Source organism: Phaeoacremonium minimum, assembly GCF_000392275.1.
Source record: "Phaeoacremonium minimum UCRPA7 unplaced genomic scaffold PA7_03_scaffold_290, whole genome shotgun sequence".
Taxonomy (NCBI): domain Eukaryota; kingdom Fungi; phylum Ascomycota; class Sordariomycetes; order Togniniales; family Togniniaceae; genus Phaeoacremonium; species Phaeoacremonium minimum.
In genome coordinates, this window is record NW_006921195.1 from 174,770 (window position 1) to 194,960 (window position 20,191).

Below are 20,191 nucleotides of genomic sequence, written 5' to 3' on the forward strand. Positions count from 1 at the left end.
AGAGGATGTGGTGAGCGATGTCATACCCGAATCCTGGTGGTCGACCTTTCCAAGCTGCGGGGAGGCTTGGCATCTGAGGCCCATGTCGTTGCGTGTGATCCACCGGGTGGGCACTCTGCAGGCCCTGCAGCAGCGCCCTGTAGCGTGGGTTGGCTGACGATGCCTCGCTAGGGACCGCTAGGAAAGCCACCAACCGGCGCATGAGACCAACTGGAGCTGTCCAACCCCACAACCCTCCCAGCGCCCGGTTTTCCAGAATCGCAGGTCGTGCTCCGTATTCTGCCCCTCCTTTTCTTCTCGGGCAAGCTCGTGCGAGGACCCTGGATTTGGATTGCGGGGTCTTATAGATCACGATCCCGTTATATGTAGAAGCTTGGAAGTGAATGCAATTTTCAGTCTCTCGTGTCATAGTGTCTCATGGTTGAGGCTTCTTGTCTCGGTGGGAATCTGAATACAATCTTGAGATAGGGTAAGCCGACCCCTGAAGCAAAAGTTGAACAGCCTGATACGCACTACAACGTAGAACTGCGTTGGAGAAGATTTAATTTGATATGTCGAGATATAATTAGGATCTAGGAATAAAATGAATGACTTAGATTCACTGAATAGACACTTCAGAATCCATCCTTTAGTCCAACCGCCTCCAAACTCATCTTCCACAGTCTCTCCTCCATCTCCTGATTGTACGCCCACTTAGCATAGCCATACTGCAATCTCCCAAGGCCAGCCTCATCCAAACCTTCAGGAGCCTCCACAGCGACAGCACAGTTCTCACAATACACGCCGCCTTTGCCCTCGAGCTCGCGGGCCGTGGCGGCCCATACAGTCGTGGCACAACCCTGCTCCAGACTCCTCATCCAAGTAGAGTATGTGCTACTCGCTCTCACACTTTCCATCTCTGCTTGAATATGTTTCTGGAGAGGTGTGTAGATACCTCCCGGCATGACACTGTACCCATGTATGCCCTGACTGCCATACAGGCGCTCGATCTGGTTCGCCATGTGGATGTTGGCCGACTTGGACGAGCCATATGCTACCATGATGTCGTATTTCTTCTCGAGGTTGATGTCGTCAAACTGCTCGGGGCAGTATCGATGGCCTGATGAACTCAAGTTGACAACACGACTCTGGAACTCGGGGGTAGACCCGGCCAGCAGCAGGTCCTTCAGCAAAGCGAACAGGTAGAAGTGCCCAAAGTGGTTCGTGCCAATGTGCATCTCGAAGCCGTCCGCCGTCTTGGTGTTCGTCGGGATGAACATGACGCCTGCGTTGTTGATGAGGATGTTGAGCTTGCTCTCACGGCTTCTGAACTCGTCGGCGAAGGCCTTGACGCTCGCCAGACTGGCGAGATCCATCTCTAGGAGGTGGACCTTGGGGCTGTCGAGCAGCGGGCCGAGAGCCTCTCTCGCACGGTCGAGAGCGCGGGCGGTGCAGTAGATGGTGGCACCGGTTGCGGCCATCGCTTGCGCAGTGGACACACCAAGACCGGACGAGCAGCCTGTGATGATCACGATCTTGTCGCTGAGGTCACCGCTCAGTCGGTCCTCGTCCTGGAGAATCTGCATCCCTGTTGGGCGGGCATCTCCGGGGCCCCGGAGGACTTCATGTCTGTGAACTGCTTCGTATTTTCCGGGCATTTTGTAAGTGACTCAATAGACTTAAAGTCTGAATAAGATGATAAATAATTGTATTATGAGCTGAATTTTTGCTCCTGCTGACTCTGGAATCACCATCGAACCTAGGAAAGGAGAACAGCCCTTTTTATACTTTGAAAAAGAAGAGCTCATCATCGCCATCGTTGATATCCACGACGGCCCGTCAACTCAGCCTGAGACACAGACATCGCAACTCTCTCCTGAGCGCCGCAGATAGCTTTCTATCCCCGAGCATCTTGCATGATGGACGTCACCACGGCTGGAAGATTCCACCGCAAGAGATCCACTCGAGCCGTCCGTGTAAGGTCTCTCACGAGGCTGTTACAGTCTGGCTCCGGCCAGTTCACGGGTCTTCTCGCCATGCTAAAGGGGGAGCAGTCCTGTTCTGATATCGGCAGTGGCTTGTCGGAGGAAAGTTTGACTCGTGCTCGATGGCTAGGTGAGCATTGGCCTATCAGGCGCACGCGCGGTGCGGGCGGGCTGCGGCCGCACATGCAAGCCGATCGACCCCTAAATCCGGGCCTGCAGCATGCTTTCGCACCACCGTCCTGGGAACGCCTGTCTTGGCATCGCCGCGATGGCGATGGCGATGGCGCCTGGCATATGGGTATTCTTGCTTGCTGTCTGGCACGTGCAAAGGTACTACTCGGCAGCGTCGCCGTCGGTCGCCGATCTGGCAACACTGCTGATAACCAGGCCACGACGAGTGACTGCGCTGGGTGGAGAATGATTCCAATGATGGATAAGCTGCACCATCACTCGACCTCGGACACAGTGCTGTCATTGACCTCAGGTTCCGGACTTTATGCACGTAGAGAGACAAGATGGGTTTCTGAGTCTTAGTAATTACTTGGAGTTCAATTTGCAATCTGCCGTGGTTTTGTAGCGTACACAAATATACCTGAAAGAATCCCAGCTCCCAACCCTCTGCATCTGTTCGCAGCAGTGGCCATATATCGGCTCCCATAACGCCGTGCACCAAGAAACCCAAGGTAATGAAGCCGTCCTCGGACCCATCCGGCTGGTTCCCGATTCACCCGGTTGGCCCGTACAAACATTCAAGATCCCATACGGATTTTTATGCGCAAAAGCGTCTTTCGAATTCCTTGTACAGCTTCGGGCTAATCTCGTCGCTGCTCATGCCCTCGACCTCCCACAACACACCCTGGCGTGCGTAATGGTCGAGCAGAGGCTCGCTGGTTTCTTGGAACTTCTTGAACCTTGTGCGATAGATTTCTTCACCGTCATCGGATCTCCTCACCAAGGGCTCCCCTGTGACATCGTCGACCCCAGGAACCTTCGGCGCATTGAAGGTCGTGTTGTACACCCTCCCCGAAGCCTCGTGCACCCAGCGGCCTGAGATCCGTTCCAGGATGACGTCGATCGGGGTCTTGATGTTCACTGCGAGGTTGATTGGTACGAGAGTGTCCAGCTGGTCTGCTTGCGCTGCCGTGCGGGGGAAGCCGTCGAGAACGAACGAGGCGGCAGGGTCGTCGGATGGCTGTGGCGCGACGTACCTCTTGCTCTGCATTGGCGAGGAGAGAAAGGTGGCCAGCTCGGCTTCGTCTTCAAACGCTTGCTCCTCTGCCGATAGGCTCGAGGAGTTGAGCGTCATGACGCCGGGGGTTGCGCTCGAGAAGAGCCAACCTCGCTGATTGAGCTCATTGGCGATGAGGCGGATGATGAGACTATCGGGGACAAGCCCACCGGCCTTCAGCGTGCTCTCGACCTTGATGCCTGGAGCTGGATGTTAGCCTTGATGCGCCCCAACCATGTCCGCATGGAGAAAGCGCCAGTGACGTACCGAGAGGCGTCCGTTCCTTGACGTTGTTGCGCAACAGGTCACCGGAACTGATATGTGACAGCTGGGGGAAGCGCTGTAGCAGTCTCTCTGACTGGGTTCCTTTCCCAACGCCTGGCGCACCGACTAGAATGACACGAGCGGCCTTTCGGAGCCTCATAGTACACACGCGCACACTCTATATACAGATGGCAACAGAAGTCGTAAGTTTCGTAGGTTGACGAGGTGGGCCTAGCGAGCGCCTTTTATCTGGCGAATTGTTGGTGAGCTCCCAGGGCGCAAGCCCGGCCAAGACGCAATTCCCGACGACCGGAGAGTGCGGGGAAGATGCGGCTGAGGATCCTGTTGGATCCTGGGACAACGAGCGATAAGCAATACTTATACAATATCCATATCGAAGAGAGACTGAAGCCGGAGATGTGATTAGGGAAACCGCTGTAAGGGAAGCGAGGATGTGCTGTGAGGATCACTGATGTGTGTGATACCGAGGCTTTGGCGCGAACCACCAGGAAGCAGGACGTTTATCAGCAGCACCAACACCAGCACCAATTCCCAGCCCAGCGGACATAAATTAGGAGCAGTCCGAGTGCTCCGCCTGCAGCACGCAAAGAACCTACTGCGTAGTAACCTAAAAGGCTGCGGGGAACTGGGAAGATGCAGCAGTGCGGGCTTGGCGGTCACTCCTCTACTGCTGACTGGGGGCTCAAGTACATTCAGGGACTTTCTGTTAGTCTTTGCTGACACATGCGAGTCAATTGAGTGCAAGATCCTCGACATGACTAACATGCTTTTGGTGAGGATACAGCCGATCTCCCACCAGAAAATCTTGCCTGGAGGGTTTGTTGAGCTTCCACCATTAGTATTAGCCCCACTGAAGGAACACGGTGGCGCACTGGGCCACTGGCGTCGCCAGCATCGAGGCTCAGTAAGCCGAATGGTTCGGGGGATCTCACAGGTACATTTCCTACCGGGCACGATTGACAGCACACCCTTTTCCCCTGAGAGAGGGAGGCTACGGGGATTTGGGCTCGGCGTCGGCTCCAAACATCACCGTGTCCGACCTTGACCATTCCAACTTTCGTCACTCTCGGCCCCGACCGGAAGTTATCAATCATCATTGAGATGCAAGTAGAATGCTGGCTCTGGACGCCATGCAGTAGGTAGCAGAGATCCCTCAGATTGTACCACGTTGGGTTGTATTTTCGAGGGGCCCCCGGATTTGAGTGTTTGGTACCTGGAATGCGTGCTAGTCAAAGGGCGGCAGACGGTAACTGTAGGTCTCACATGCCATCGCCCGCCTGTCCAGTACATAGTAGAACAGCAGGAGAGCAGCAAGGCAGGCGGGCAGGCTCGACAGGTACGGATTCAGAAAGGGGGGCCCTCCACATCATTACCCATTGTCTCGGCGAGTCAAGGAAGACGGAGACGGATCTCTCCTTGAGCTGCTACGCAACGGATCGTCGTAGGGCCAAACCTTGACATCAGTAGGTCGAGTAGGTACCTGCCTAGTGCCTTTTGCCTTACGGTGTACCTACGTAGCTGGCCCCTCTACCCAAAACGCATCACGTGAACCTGGCAAGGGGTCTAGCCGGCACCTGCGTTCGGGCCTTTCGCTTCTTTCCCTTTAGATCCGTCCGTCCTTGTTTGTACAATACGCATCCAAACCCGCATTATTCTACAGTTGTATTCTCTTGCCAACTTCTTCGCTTGTATTAATCCCTTGTATAGCGCATTTGGTCTACGGCTTTTTGGTTTTCTACAAAGTGTTCATCATCATGAGCGCTTCCGCCAGTGTCGCCCGGCGAGCCGTGGTGCTCAACCCTTTTCTGGGCTCTGGTAAGCATCCTGCATCTGCATCGTCCGTCTCGGAGTTTAGGGAATCCTGGACTGACAGAAACGATCACGCAGGCCGTGCTCTCCCCAGATCTTCTATGCGAGCTGCTTCGCTCCAGCTCGGTCGAAATGCGAGGAACCTCCAATTTCAGAACCCCGCCGTAGCCTTACTGATCCCCGTTCGCAACATTTCGACGGACACCCATACAAGCGGTCCGCCTCAGGGCCCACCCCCCGGATTCAACGCGGAACAGGCTAAGAAACCTCTTCCGAAGGAGAACCAACCGGCAAAGGCAGCGGCGACGCCCAAAGAGGCCGAAGCCAAGGATGCGCAGAAGGATGCCGCCGCAGCTGGCTCGGAGGACGCAAACCTGACGGAGCTGGCAGCAGCAAAGGAGGCTTTGCAGTTGGACAAGAAGGAAACCAAGAAAGAGGAGAAGAAATTGACGCTCGGACAAAAGATCAAGAAGGAGGTGCAACACTATTGGGATGGAACTAAGCTGCTTGCGACCGAAGTCAGGATCAGTACCAAGCTTGCGGTCAAGATGGCTGCCGGCTACGAGCTGACCCGAAGAGAGAACAGGCAGTTGCAGCGCACTGTGCAGGACCTTGGACGGCTGGTTCCCTTCTCGGTCTTCGTCATCGTTCCTTTTGCCGAATTGCTCCTGCCCGTCGCATTGAAGCTGTTCCCCAACCTTCTACCCAGCACATACGAGGATCAGAAGTCCAAGGATAAGAAGTCGGCAACGCTCCGGGCCAGCCGGAAAGAAGTCAGCTCGTTCCTTCGCCAGACCCTAAAGGAGACAGGGTTGCCGGTGACGACTGCTACGGCTCAGAAGGAGGAGTTCGTGAACTTCTTCCGTAAAGTCCGGGCTACCGGGGAGAAGCCCACGGCAGAGGATGTCATCAAAGTCTGCAAGATCTTCAAAGATGATCTTACTCTGGACAATCTCTCCAGACCGCAGTTGGTGTCAATGTGCCGGTACATGAATCTCAACACATTCGGCACCGACATGATGCTGCGATACCAGGTCCGCCACAGAATGAGGCAAATCAAGCGAGACGACCGAGCCATTAGCTATGAAGGCGTCGAAAACCTCACTGTTGGTGAGCTACAGCTTGCTTGCGCCAGCCGTGGCATCAAGAGTCACGGTGTGTCTCCTGCCAGATTAAGAACGGATCTCCAGACCTGGCTGGATCTCCGACTCAAAGAGGGTGTGCCGTCTACCCTCCTCGTGTTGAGCAACGCCTACATGTACGGACAGACTAGCTCGGATGGTGAGGCTACGAGCCAGATTGATGCGCTGATGGGAGTCTTGTCGTCGATCCCCGAGGAGCTGTACCACGAGATCGAGCTCGAGATTCACAATGCGGAGGGCGCAGCGACGAACAAGCAGCGTCTGGAGGTCCTCAAGGAGCAGCAAGAGCTGATTGAGGAGGAGAACGAGCAGAACAACGAAAACCAGGAGAGCGGGTTTGCCACGCCAAGAGATGTGGACGACATCGATGAGAAGGAAGAGAGACAACTGAACGCCGAGGCCAACGGCGTTGAGAAGGCTCAGGTAAGCGAGGCAGTCGATGCAGAGCAGGATCACATCGATGCTGTGAGGAGAGCGGAGGAGGATAAGCGTGTCGCGCAGAGCAGTGCTGCACAAAGCAGCGAGAAATAGGCGACATAAAACCTGTACTACATCTCTTGATTCTCATATGTTGTGGAGTTTGGATGGCGGGATAAGGTGTACCCAAAACAATGGTCACATACCAAAGGGGTATCAAGGTATCCAGGGAGCATAGAAGACATCTCGACACAGAAACCCAATAGACCAAAATCAACTTTTGACTTAGCTTATTGCTCATCCCCTGTTGCCCTGGTGAAGTGATTACCCAACTACAATGAACCTGGAAGGCTTGGGTCATACATCGCATCTGATTATAATGAATACATATCGGTTATCTTGAATGCAAACACATCTAAGATAGCCAACGACCCATTTACAGATGCTGGTTGTTTCAAAGGCGGCTTCTGTAGGGGTCTCTGTTACCTTGCTCTAACATGACTTGGAAAGCTAGAGGCCGGATTGAGACACTAACACGTTGCTAGCCGAAACCGAAGGCAGCCAGTTAAGAGTTCCGGCCCCACCAGCCCACAACCTACCAACCCAGGCTGGGGAACCAAGCTACCTGACGTCCCACCACCCTCATACGTCAACGCAGCTCAGTGCCTCCAGCTCCAGTTCCCTCACCACACCTTCATCACTACACTACCCGGACATACACTCGCAAATCCCAACAGACCGCTGACCATGGCGGTAATTGGTCAGGACAACAACTTTTCAAATGTCTCGTGGCATAGCGACGATGGCGATGCCGCGGGATCCGCCTCCACGGAGGTGCCAGAGGCCGACGCGAATGAGAGGCTCGAGGCAGAAGCCCAGATGGACAGGCTGGACCCGGGCCTCGGCGGGGAGATACTGGAATGCACCGTCTCCGAGCCTCACAAGGAGAACGACGGCACCAAAGATGCATATGTATCATATCTTGTAACCACAAACGTAAGTTGACAGACTGGTCCACTCGAACTGTTCTGAATGTTAACCCGATCTTCTATAGTCCACTTTCCCATCTTTTCAGAAAAGCATCACACAGGTCCGCCGGCGGTTCACCGACTTCGTATTTCTCTCCAAGACCCTCTCCAAAGACTACCCAGCATGCGCCGTGCCGCCGCTGCCCGACAAGCAGCGCATGGAGTACGTCCGCGGCGACCGCTTCGGGACGGACTTCACACAGCGCCGCGCGCACTCGCTGCAGCGCTTCCTCGCCAGAATAGCACTGCACCCGATCCTGAGGAGGGCGCCGATCCTGCACACGTTCCTCGAGTCGCCGGACTGGAACGCCACGATGCGCAGCCGGGGCAGCCGGGCGTCGACCGCTAGCTCCGCCGATGCGGGCGCGGGCGGCGTCTTTGACAACTTTGCCGACACGTTCATCAATGCGTTCACAAAGGTGCACAAGCCGGACCGGCGGTTCATCGAGGTGAAGGAGAAGAGCGACAAGCTGGACGATGACCTGAACCATGTGGAGAAGGTGGTTGCGAGAGTGGCGCGCCGCGAGACTGACATTGAGGCCGACCTGAAGGACCTGGCGGAGCAGTTCCAGAAGCTGATTACTCTAGAACCGGGTGTCGAGGCTGCAGTGCATGCCTTTGCCGCGAGCGTCGAGGACACGGCTGCCGGGCTGAAGAAGCTCAAGGACCATACCGATCAGGACTACCTCGGCAGTTTGCGAGACATGGCAGCCTACTCAGGGGCGCTGAAGAACCTCCTCAAAGCACGGGAGCAGAAGCAGCTCGACTACGAGCAGCTGACCGAGTACCTGAACAAGTCAACAGCAGAGCGGGACATGCTGGCGTCGGGGTACTACGGCAGCGGCGGCGGCGGGGCGCTCTCCGGGGCGGGCGGCTTCATCCGCAGCAAGATCGAGGATGTGCGGGGCGTGGACCACGAGCAGTCGCGGCGCGAGCGGCAGCGCAAGCTGGAGCTGCGGGTCGACGAGCTGACGCGCGAGGCCGAGACCGCGCGCAAGACGTCCGAGATGTTCGACGAGGAGGTCGTCAAGGAGGTCGGCGACTTTGAGCGCATCAAGCGTGTCGAGTTCAAGCGCCAGCTCGGCGGGTTGGCTGATTCGCACATTGACTTCTACGGCGGGGTTATCGATATTTGGGAGAAGTACGTTGAGGAGATGGAGAAGGAGGGCATCCTGGCGGCATGAGAAAGACAGGGATGGGAATGCTTTCGGCTGTCTCGTATGCAATAGAAAGGCAGCGTTGGTGCATCATCTCTTACCAATCTCTACTGCAGATCGCACCGTGAATTGGCGTTTTCACCTGGGAGGGCACCTTAGGTTAGAAGTTACTATCCATAATGGCATTGCGTGCCTTATTTGGGCCAAGTTAGTCACTTTCCATTACGGACGGGACACATGTTGCCTTGCTATGATGCCGCTCAAAATATCATTTCTGACTGATCAATGCTGAATACCGAACTTATGCAAGTTGAGAGCTGACAAACGCTCTTCGTTTCGAGACTCTTTGCTTGTTATACGTATCGAACAATTTCTAATGCAGACAATATGAGGTTACCGCCCATTTTAACGCCGCCCAGACTGCAGTCCTCTCCTCTCATCCTCGTCCTCTTCATCGCTATCATCGCCCCCGACAACATGATGTTGCTCATCCTCCTCGTCATCCTCGCCATCATCCTGACGCCGCACACCACGCTTCTCGTTCCGCCCGTCCTCGGCGCGCTCCGCCGACCGGTCGCGGTAGTCCCCAGAGTCAAACTCCTCGTCCTCGTCCTCGCTGCCGCCGGCAAAGGCATCATACAGCTCGCCGCCGCGGGTCTTGCGGCCCTTCTTGCCAATGGCGCCCTTCTCACCGCTGGCGAGGCCCTCGGCTTCTTCCTCGTCGAGAAGCTCGAACTCGTACTCGCCGCGCGGGTTGTTTCGGAGCCTCTTGCGGCGCGCCATCCATAGGTACACGCCAAGACCGCTACAGAAGATGACGATGAGAGCGACGGAGCCGTAGATCCAAGCCTGAGTTGCGGGAGACACGCCGAATGTTGGGAGGAAGCCTGGGAGCCATGAGCTGCCGCTCTTCTGGGCCTCCTCTTCTCCACCGGTGGTCTCTGAGGCTCCGTTGCTGTTGGTTGGCTTGGGCTTCGTTGGACGATCTGGGTGATCAGACGCCGTGACAAGCGGTGCTTCAGACTGTGTACCTGCCACTGGAGGCAAAGTCGTTGTTGTGGCACCAACAGTCGTAGTCGAGGTAATAGCATGGTTTGCATCGTCCTCCTCAGTCGGCATGGGCAGGACCACTGCCTTAGCCGGATCAATGGACTCGCCCCAAAGCTTCAGATGCCAGTCAGTCCAAGTGCCATTGTGCTCGTTGACCTTGGTATCCTTCACAATGACGGTCCATGTGCCAAGACCAGATTCACCCCTATAATCCGTGTCAGTAAAATTACACAAGATAAGTTGAAGGGATTACTACTGACCAATGGACCACACTCATGAACGTCCAGTCGTCATAGCCAGCTGCTTCTGCGTCCATTCTGCGAGGAACGGAAAGGTGACTGACGACCTTGTTTGGGCTGATCAAATCAACGCTGATATCGCCCCTGCGGGTGTGTGCAATGTTCATGGTCACAGTGACATGCTCGACGCGCTCGAGGTTGGCTTCCTTCAACATATCGGGCGTGATGTCGAAACTGACAGCAAGTCCCTGCTCGCCCTGGGGAATTGCCTCGTTGACATGAATCCACGGGGAGAAGAACCAGGCCTGTGGCTTGACACTCTTCCAATCCTTGGCCATCTCCACGAGGCTGTAACTGTCGATCTTGCCGTAGCCAAAAGTGTGGCTGAACTTCTTGCCGATAGTAGTATCCTGCCATGATCCGTCATCAAGGTTGATAGGGACGGCTGTAAGCATGGCAAGATACTGCATATCTCTCCAAGAGAGATCTGGTCTGACCTGCAACGCAAGCGCAAAGATACCAGCAGCAAGAGGTGCCGCGGCAGAGGTGCCTCCATGTCCGCTATAACACTGATTTTCACCCACATCGGTGGTGTGGATTGCATCTCCACCACCGCTAGAATAGGTAACGACTAACCCGGCTGAGCATTCCTCGCTGTAGTATGGATGCTCGCCCTTCCTGTCAAGAGCACCGACAGTGATGCTGTAAATGCTGTTCGTGTAGCCGTCGAAGTTGCAGTTGTCGTCGTTACCCGCTCCATTACCACTAGCGAAGACGTAGATGGAACCTAGTCCTCCTCGGCCGTTCTGAACGGCGTTGAGCATCGCACGACGGATGAGGATACCAGGAGCATCCATACTCCGCCCATCATCGGGGGGTCCCCATGAGCAAGAATAGATCTGATTGTGCTGGAAATCGTAGTTCATTGCGACTGCTTCATCAGCGTCACTGATGAGCTTGCTGAGAATACGAAGACCAGCAATCTTCGAGTCGTACGCAACACCGACACCACAGACATCGTTCTTGACAGCTGAGACCTCGCCGGCGCAACGGGTGCCGTGGCGATCATCCGACAACCGCGGCCGGGGCTCGTCTGTCTTGTCGTTGAAGTCATACGAACCCTGCGCGTAGTAGTTGGCTTTCAGATCGTTACTGTACATATCCAGACCATCGTCCACAATGGCAACAGTGGCATTCTTGCCAGTGATGCCCTGTAGCCAAACGTCTGTCACATTGACATCGTGCCCTGGCTGGACCGCGTTGAATAGATGCCACTGCTCGTTGAAGATGGGATCGTTTATCCCAAGTGTTTGAGCAACTGACTGCTGTTTTTGAAGCGCCCAGTCCACCGGCTCGTCACCTTGCCTCTTGGACAGAGGTTGTGGGCCGGCACGCGGTGGAGGGATGATCCTCTTCTCCCATGGTGCCCGCAGCTCCTGTTTCTTAGATAATAAGACGCCGTCCAGTATATCACGGTCATTCAGTCCTCGTTTCCGACGCCGCCTCTCCACCAGCTCTCGTTTTACGACATCATGTTCCGCCTTGGTCGCGGCAAATATGTGGTGGTCTTGTAGTTCTCCAAGTTGTCCTTCATGCGTCAGGCCGAGCCTCAATGCAACCTGGTCGGGTGAAGTGTCTGGTTCGAGATGGAGCACATAGTAGTCGCTGGCGCTGAAGTCCCTAGGCACGACCTTAGGGGCTCCTGCAGCAGCAAGAGCACCCAGGCTCAGCAAGCTCACGAGCGGAGCGACCTTCATTCTGCGTCTGGAGCCGGAGCCGAGGTCTATCCTCGCTACCGGGAGCCGTCGAGGGAAGGAAGGACGAGGGGAGGGATCGCGGGAAGCGTGGTGGCTAGCAATTCGTTCTCATAGGTATACTCGATCGTAAGAAATAGTCGAGTCGATTCGATTCGATCCGAAGAGCCAAAGTCTGCGAGGTGAGCTCCAGCAAAGAAGCCTAGCGGGCTGAATGGCAAGTTAGACCTCAAGTCCGAGGGGCCGCGCAAGCATGAGAAAGGGAAGAAGCAATGGCCGAAGGCTCCGCTAGGAGCAAGTGTTTGTACGACGCGAGTAGACTTTTATTTGATGAAGCCAGGAAGCAGACGAGGAGACGGTGTTCAAGATAGTGTTTCAATAGTGGCAATTTTGGGATGGAAACAGCGTCCAGGGATATGGGTTTCGGTTTCGAACTTACCCTTGGCGATGTCCCCTTCTGTCGGCGGGGTCCCTTTCAAGAGCACCCTTTCTAGGCACGTTCTCCACTGAGCGAGCCCCTTGCGCTCTGTGCTTGTCGTCAAAGAGCACCACAATACAGTTTCAGTAGCTTCGAGGAGGGAGATGAGGTAAAAGGAACGACGATGCCTTGCTATTGATCGGGGAATGCATGCGACAGTATCAATTCGTCTTCAGGTTTCTTGTAGCCACATTGCCTAGACTGCAGGCTTAGTAGGGGGCCTAGGCGCCGCCTAAGGATCCCCCCAAATGCGTGGCCCTGCGATTCAGCCACCGCAGCTGGGGCGTATCAAGGACCTTCAAGGTTGACAGCCTTCGGCATGTGGGGTACCTCGAGTCAGCTCCGGATACATTCTCTACACGCAAAGACAACGCCGCCTCACAAGTTCCTAAGTCTCCAACTCAAGTCTCCTTCGAAAGCCAAACCTGAGTGCAACAGCAGTGCTCATTTAGCCCACTGCGTACGTCTCTGTCAGAGGGATAGAGATGCTGAAATCAGCAGCCCCAGCAGAACGAGTGATTTGGGGAGAAAACATGGCATACGACTTCACCTAACATGCATTTCATACCTAGCCAACGGATTGCCTATGTGCTGTACCACAGAAGATCACTTCAAGATAGTGATTGGCTTGGGCAATTGATAGGATATCGAATCTGACTTTCACGCTGTGAGAATGTTGTGTTCCCGGAGTTGCGTGTATTAGCATCCATCGCAGCATCCTTCTCAAGAATTGTGTTCCTTCCTAAAGCAGCTGTGGGCCAGAAGGCATCTTGCGGGAATGTCACCAGCGCTGCTACCACCTCCCCTTCCCAGGATGGCCAGCTACCTATTACTGTAACAACCATTGACTGCCTTCTGTTATCTGAACAGGCTCCTTTCGCTGCCACGCCTCCATATACAACACCCAGGTTCTACACACAATTATCTGTCTCGTTTTCCTTGTCGCAGATAATGGCAATTGGCGCTTCAGGAAACTTGGTCTCCTGTTTGATCCCGTCATGCTGCTTGACAATGCAACTCACGCGAAAATCCTGCTGCTAGTTGTAGCTTTCGTTCCAGCGTTTCGCCAACCTAGCCACACTATCGAGAGCAGTTGACTCTGGGATACCCAGGCATTGAAACAGGACAAGACACCATTGACCATGATATGCCTGAGGCCTGATCATACCAATGGCTCAATCTCAGGCTTAAAGAGGCGGCTCACCAGCCACCATGTTTCCCAAGTCAGACCCAGTGGGCTGGCTGGTTGGCTTAGCGCATCCGCACCTCGTGGAACACAGGCTGCCAGTCGCCATCCCGGCGCTGTTTCACCAACTCAGCTATTCGTATCCGAGAAGCTAGTCTCCGTGAAAGCTCAGAACGCAGAGGACTTGGTCTGTGGTCCTCCTCTTCAATCAAAAATGCCATTTTTGGTGGTCATCCTCGCCTGCGCGGGGTTCTACGCGAGTTGTACTCACTCAAAAATTCAGAACGGTCCTAGAGTGTCTCGGTCCCCAGTACCAGGCCATGCGCCAGGACGATCTAATTGATTGTTTAGCGGCGGCGGCAGCCGAAATTCTAACAGGGATCTCCAGGTATCAAATGGCGGTCGGGAGCTTCCCATGCACGGCCCATATCGAACCGAAACCTATGAAGCGAGGAGAGACGCCTCGGAGCTGGAGAGCAGCTTTGCATACGAGAAGCAACGGAGGGAAGGGAAAAAAGGAAGACAAGTCAACCAAGGAAATGCGAAGTTGGAGCCAAGAGATGAAAAGTCGCACCTCCAAGCTCCGTCACTAGTGCTCCCGCCCTCCGTCCGTGGTGCTGTTAAAAAGGAAGCTAAGACATACAGGGAATATCCAGCTCTCCAATGCGGTCATGGTCAAGGTCATGGACATGGGTTTGGGGCGTGGTCAGCCTCTCTATTTTCGCAAATTCTCTGACCCTGCCCTACCGAGTCCCATAGCTCTCTTGCCCTGGCTTTGGGCATCTTATTATCCTTTTTTGCTACTGCAATACATATATTTCATGCATGTCCGCCGTGCAGGCCTTGTTCGCATGTGTTGTCGGGTTCGCATTGGCTGTTATGGGACACCTGCATGCTGGCGACACTTAACAGATTAGGTCATGGACGCTTGATGCTGCGTTGAGCTGAGAACATCCCATCACAGCCCAATCATTCCTTCGTCTGCCATGTCTACACCGTACTGGGGCAATCTTCCTGGCCCCAAGCTCTCAGGTAACGCAAAAGCTCGCAGGGCGTCTGACGATTACAGCTCCGGTGCTGCCCGCCGAGCCTCGTTGGACGAGCCAGCTGGCCAGCCTCCGACAAAAGCAAACAGAGTCTCTATCCAGACTGCCAACACCACTGCCACGGATTCTACCCTGAGCCCTTACGCCTCACCGACTGCCTCAAGCTTCGCCGGCCAGGGACTTGCTCCTCGACCTCCAACCCTTCCTTACGGACAGGCGCAATACCCGCCTGAGGTCGCAGAGAAACGCCGCCGCCGAGCGAGTCGAAACCGGGAAGAAGACTACGAATACTCTACAGCCGCAGCTCCACCGGCAGCTCCAGACGTTCCCAAAGCTCCTCCTTCTAGCTTTCGACATCCGTTTGGCAATGGTGGATTGCCCTACACCTTTTCCAAGGCTGGAGGACCTCCACAAGACTACCCAATAAGCCCACCTGCCATCATGGATCCTGAGGACTATTACAAGTCTCCGACCCCAGATAAGCAGGCTAACCTACCTGTTCTTGACCGAGCTCAAAACACACTCGATCGGAACTCGTCCTCCCGCCGCCATGCGGCTCCTCCCAGGGCGGCCCAAGCCAATGGACAACAGGTATCACTGCCCGCAGGAGGTGACCAAGCTCTGCATCACAGGAGGGCGTCGCTAGGGACGCAGTCCGATCGTCGAAAGTTCGCAATCGACCGATCACCCTTACAGAAGCTTGAGCTGACGCTCGACAGCATCACCAAGGAGGAGAAGCGAGCGCGTGTCGAAGCCGCTGAACAACGCTCGCGGGACCGGGCAACACGCGAACCAGATAGGGGCACAAGTCAGCCACAGGTGCGCTTCAAGGAACGCAGACCCTCGATCGATCAGGATACACGGCGGCCCCAGGTTCTGCCGGATCCTATCCAAGCTCAGCCTGCTATCGCTGCGAACAGAGGTCCTTTGTCGCAGAACCCTCCAGAGGAAGGAAAACGATATAGCTCCTCCGCTGGCAGGTCACCAAAGGGACCCAACCCCGAATCCCGAATTCCTGTCCCTTCAGGAGCTCATGGATCTGCTCTGCCCCAGCGCAACTTGAGCTTTCGTGAACGGGCGGCGAGGAATGACATCAAACTTCCAGATGCTTCCGGAGATGCCTCGCCAACTTCTCCTACGGCGACTACTCCCACGGGAGGCACGTCCCTCACCCGGAGCGGGAGTAATAAGCTGAAGAAGGATCCTCCCGGAGACCCCTGGTTCAATCGTAGAGCTGAAGTAGAAAAGAAGTATCCTGTGGTCCAGCCACGACATGGGCTGGTCGAGGACGCTAGAAATGCACCGGTCGATCCTACCGTCCCCAGATCAGCACGACAAGTGCAGCCTGTCCCCGCACCTCCGCTTCCGCGTGAAGCTCGAATCCCTTCAGGAGCTCGGGGCCCTGTCGAGCAAGGATCTCCCATTCATGTAGCAGACACGAAATTCGTGAAGACGCCAAGTCAAAGGGGAGCTCCACCCCCTGGACAAGTTCCCCCAAGATCCTTCTCCCTCCCTACTGAGCCGACACGAGGTTCCTCTAGTAGAGCACCTGCTGCTGCAGTTGCTGGCGCAGCGGTGGCAGCTGGAACTGCTGCGGCTGTACATGGTCGGCGACAGAGGCGCGCTGACAGCGACGATGATCATAGTTCTGACAGTGAAGACCATCATTTCTCAGACTATGTCTATCATGGCCGGGAAAAGTACACTCCAGGTCAAGGGATGTATAACCCACCGCGATACTTGGACGAGTGGAAGAAAGGGACGATAGGCACCCTGTCAGGATCTCTTCTAGATCTTGACCAGGAGGCTCAAGCCGCCGCGGCCGCGGGCAACGATCAGGCTTGGTGGGAAACACCTCCGTCGAAGCGGCGAGGGAGCATGTCATCCAGACCTAGAAAAGCCGAGGCATTCGATGGTGAATATGATGAGACCCAGGCCCCCACACGATTCAAGCCTGCTCTTTATTTGAAATGCGGCCCTTTGCTGAGATATTGCGGTATCCGTCATGAACGCGTTCCGACTAGATCAGCTCGAAATGGAGCCGTTGCTGAGAGGGAGATCTGGAGAGGTACAGTCATGATTGTAACCCAAGACAAGGACTCGTCGTACGATATCGCCCCGACGTTGCGGCTCTTCGTGCAGCCGATAGAGCTTCTCCCACCGCCGCCAACAGAAATTCAGGATGGGCAAGGTTTGCCACCAGAATATGTAGATCCGATCTCAGGCCATCCCAAGCTGGGCCGTAAAGGAGAAACCCTCTACGTTCGGCCTGTGGAGCACTTGGAGGAGATGAAGGACCTTTCGCGAGATGAGACGGATGACGGTCTATTCGAGAAGAGCCGCAGTCCACCTGATGTACCACCGCCAGATGGCTCCTCCGAAGTACCGGGCTCCTTTGCGTACCGCAGGAAGCGCACGCCTATAGACGGCGAGAAAGTTGGCAAGTATAAGGACGTTAGAGGCTACCGTCTACATACCGAGCGAGGCTATACTTTCTGGCGTTTCAGCATCGAGGTAGAACTGCGAGAGAAACAGCAAAGAATCGCCTATAGGATCAATCGTGGGCCTGCAACTGGTTTCTGGGTCCCAGCTAAAGGCCAGACGATGAACATTATGTTCCACAGCTGCAACGGATTCAGCCTCAGCGTCAACCCGGACGAGCTCAGTGGCCCGGATCCGCTTTGGCGTGATGTCCTGAACAACCACCAAACCCAGCCTTTCCATGTCATGATCGGCGGAGGTGATCAACTCTACTGTGACGCTGTCATGCGACAAACCAAATTGTTCCAGGAGTGGCTGATGATCAAGAATCCCTTGCATAAGCACAATGCGCCGTTCACGGCTGCAATGCAGGATGAGCTTGAAAACTTCTACCTCGAGAGATACTGCATGTGGTTCTCACAAGGCTTGTTTGGGTTGGCCAACTCCCAGATTCCAATGGTCAACATGTACGATGACCACGACATCATCGATGGTTTTGGTTCGTACCCGCATCACTTCATGCACTCGCCCGTCTTCCGTGGTCTTGGAAACGTTGCATTCAAGTATTACATGTTGTTTCAGCACCAGAGCGTTATCGACGAAACGGAGGAGTCTGAGCCGAGCTGGACCTTGGGGATACAGCCTGGCCCCTACATTCATGAGCTCAGTCGCAGCGTGTTCTTGTCTTTGGGGTCACGCGTTGCTCTACTAGCGGTAGACTGCCGAACAGAGCGGACACGCGACGAAGTCATCAGGGATGAGACATGGAAGAAGATAATGGATCGCGCTTATGCCGAGATCGTGAAAGGCAAGACAGAGCATTTGCTCGTACTTCTTGGAGTTCCTATTGCGTATCCGCGACTAGTATGGTTGGAGAACATGTAAGTCCGGTGGTAGCTTGACCTTTGTACACATACTAACATTTTGCAGCCTGACATCACGTCTAATGGACCCCATCAAAGCGTTGTCAAAGACGGGCATTTTTGGAAACGTTCTGAACAAGTTCGATGGTGGGGTCGAAGTCTTAGATGATTTGGACGACCATTGGACTGCCAAGAATCACAAACATGAACGAAGTATCGTGCTTGAGGACTTGCAAGACCTTGCTGCGGACAAGTCTGTTCGCATCACTATTCTTAGGTATGTGGGCTTTATCTAGATGACCTATGACCAACCGCTAATATACTGTTTAGTGGCGATGTTCATCTTGCAGCAGTCGGCCAGTTTTTCTCGAACCCCAAGCTTGGCCTAGCGAAACATAAGGATTTCCGTTACATGCCTAATGTTATTTCTTCAGCGATTGTCAACACCCCACCTTCAGATCTTTTGGCCGACGTCTTGAACAAGCGGAACAAGGTCCACCATTTTGACAAAGATACTGACGAGGACATGATGCCCATATTTGGTCACGGTGTCGAGGGTAAGCCGCGAAACAACAAGCGTCTGTTGCCTCACCGAAATTGGTGCTCTATCCGCGAATATGTCCCAGGCAACACGCCACCATCCTCTCCTCAATTGTCCGCATATGACAACTCCCCTGTGACAACTCCTGGAGGAGCAGGCAAAGTTATGCGGCGGCTCTCAAAGAGGAACCGGGGACCTGCCTACCGCCCCGATGTCATTGATTCCCGACCACCCGTCTCCGGTGGTGGTGGCGGTGGAGGGCTGTTCCGCTCTTTCTCGCGTGGCCGTTCCAGCTCTGAGTCTGGACGCCCTGGCATGCTCACCCGTACATTGTCCCTTACACGCGGCGATTTCAGTCTCTTCCGGCGTAATGGCAGAAATAATTCACACCCTGACGATGGTGGAATCAACGGCACGTGGGGAGACAGCGACGAAGATGATCGCATGACCCCTGCATATCCTCCTCCGCGTCGTCCTCAGGGCGTTGATCTGCGGGGCGGTTCCGGTGGTTTCAACGACGAGTACTCCGATGGAGATGACTCGTACTTCACAACACGCGCTCCGCGGAACACCAGCGTGAACAAGGCCGCGAGAATTCTGGGAACTGACCCCACGAGGCCAGCTACGAGCGGCGGACCCGCACCTGAGTCTGCCGAGTCCTTCCAGCCCCGTCCGTTCCACCGCACGCCTACTGGTCTGTCGACGAAGCAGAAGAAGCGTGCTGAGGAGTACGAGGTAAATATTGAAGGCGGTCTTGATATCTGCCTCAATGTGGAAGTCAGTGCGAAGGATCCTACTGGTATTACCGTGCCATACCGCCTCCTGGTGCCGAAGCTGTGGTATGAATACACTAACGAGGAGCCTGAGATGGAAGAGAAGAAGGAGAGTGGCATTAGGAGGCTGCTCAGCCTGAACCGAAATAAGCCGGCACCCGTTCGAGGTAACGAGGTTGAAGGCTAGAATATTAAATTGAAAAGCAAATTGGTACGAAGCGGGATATGATATGATACGTAGACGAGACGGGTTACGACGATACGACAGCATTGATTGCGTTGTACTTTTATTCCTGGCATAGCCTAGGTTGCTTTCTATTCCCAGGGGTCGAAACCGCTGGTGGGAACTGAGGCCTTTCTTGGAAATCTCGAGGAGCGTGATGGAAACGACGAAGTATCTTGACTTTTCTCGGATGTAATGAGGACATGACAATGTGTTTTGAGTAGGCGATCATTCAATACATAGATACCATCATTTTATCCCAGATACAAGTTTGCGATATGCAGCACATGTAGTCAATGGGATAAGGATATGAGATCACTAAGACATAAGGATGCATGTATATTCTCTATGCGAGTTCAAGGACTCCATCTACTACTCAGTAGAATCCCTATTTTTTCCCCATCTGCATTTTAGATTGGCCGACTGGCTTGATATACCACAAGTCAGTGCAGAAGCCGATATTGACCGCACATACTCCACTGCGGTGCTTCTTAGATAACCTAGAGCATCTTGTCAGCTGGGGAGTG

At 54.7% G+C, this 20,191-nt stretch overlaps 6 protein-coding genes across 6 annotated transcripts; 3 read left to right on the forward strand and 3 right to left on the reverse strand.

Moving 5' to 3' along the window:
• Positions 1 to 614: 614 nt before the first annotated feature.
• UCRPA7_3657 (putative short-chain dehydrogenase protein) lies at positions 615 to 1,637 on the reverse strand (the record flags this gene model as incomplete). The annotated part of the gene is made up of 1 exon (XM_007916336.1): positions 615 to 1,637. The coding sequence occupies one exon, from the start codon at positions 1,635 to 1,637 to the stop codon at positions 615 to 617; it is 1,023 nt and encodes a 340-aa protein (XP_007914527.1).
• Positions 1,638 to 2,733: 1,096 nt separating this feature from the next.
• On the reverse strand, positions 2,734 to 3,616 carry UCRPA7_3658 (putative adenylate kinase protein; the record flags this gene model as incomplete). Its single annotated transcript, XM_007916223.1, has 2 exons — positions 2,734 to 3,392; positions 3,460 to 3,616. The coding sequence occupies 2 exons, from the start codon at positions 3,614 to 3,616 to the stop codon at positions 2,734 to 2,736; spliced, it is 816 nt and encodes a 271-aa protein (XP_007914414.1).
• A 1,771-nt stretch (positions 3,617 to 5,387) lies between these two features.
• Positions 5,388 to 6,959, forward strand: UCRPA7_3659 (putative mitochondrial distribution and morphology protein 38 protein; the record flags this gene model as incomplete). Its single annotated transcript, XM_007916396.1, has 1 exon — positions 5,388 to 6,959. One exon carries the CDS (start codon positions 5,388 to 5,390, stop codon positions 6,957 to 6,959), a length of 1,572 nt encoding a protein of 523 aa, XP_007914587.1.
• Positions 6,960 to 7,592: 633 nt separating this feature from the next.
• Positions 7,593 to 9,057, forward strand: UCRPA7_3660 (putative vacuolar targeting protein; the record flags this gene model as incomplete). The annotated part of the gene is made up of 2 exons (XM_007916246.1): positions 7,593 to 7,841; positions 7,900 to 9,057. 2 exons carry the CDS (start codon positions 7,593 to 7,595, stop codon positions 9,055 to 9,057), a joined length of 1,407 nt encoding a protein of 468 aa, XP_007914437.1.
• A 378-nt stretch (positions 9,058 to 9,435) lies between these two features.
• Positions 9,436 to 12,076, reverse strand: UCRPA7_3661 (putative pheromone processing endoprotease kex2 protein; the record flags this gene model as incomplete). Its single annotated transcript, XM_007916205.1, has 2 exons — positions 9,436 to 10,285; positions 10,341 to 12,076. 2 exons carry the CDS (start codon positions 12,074 to 12,076, stop codon positions 9,436 to 9,438), a joined length of 2,586 nt encoding a protein of 861 aa, XP_007914396.1.
• Positions 12,077 to 16,502: 4,426 nt separating this feature from the next.
• On the forward strand, positions 16,503 to 19,628 carry UCRPA7_3662 (hypothetical protein; the record flags this gene model as incomplete). The annotated part of the gene is made up of 3 exons (XM_007916270.1): positions 16,503 to 18,145; positions 18,195 to 18,404; positions 18,458 to 19,628. The coding sequence occupies 3 exons, from the start codon at positions 16,503 to 16,505 to the stop codon at positions 19,626 to 19,628; spliced, it is 3,024 nt and encodes a 1,007-aa protein (XP_007914461.1).
• Positions 19,629 to 20,191: the final 563 nt, after the last annotated feature.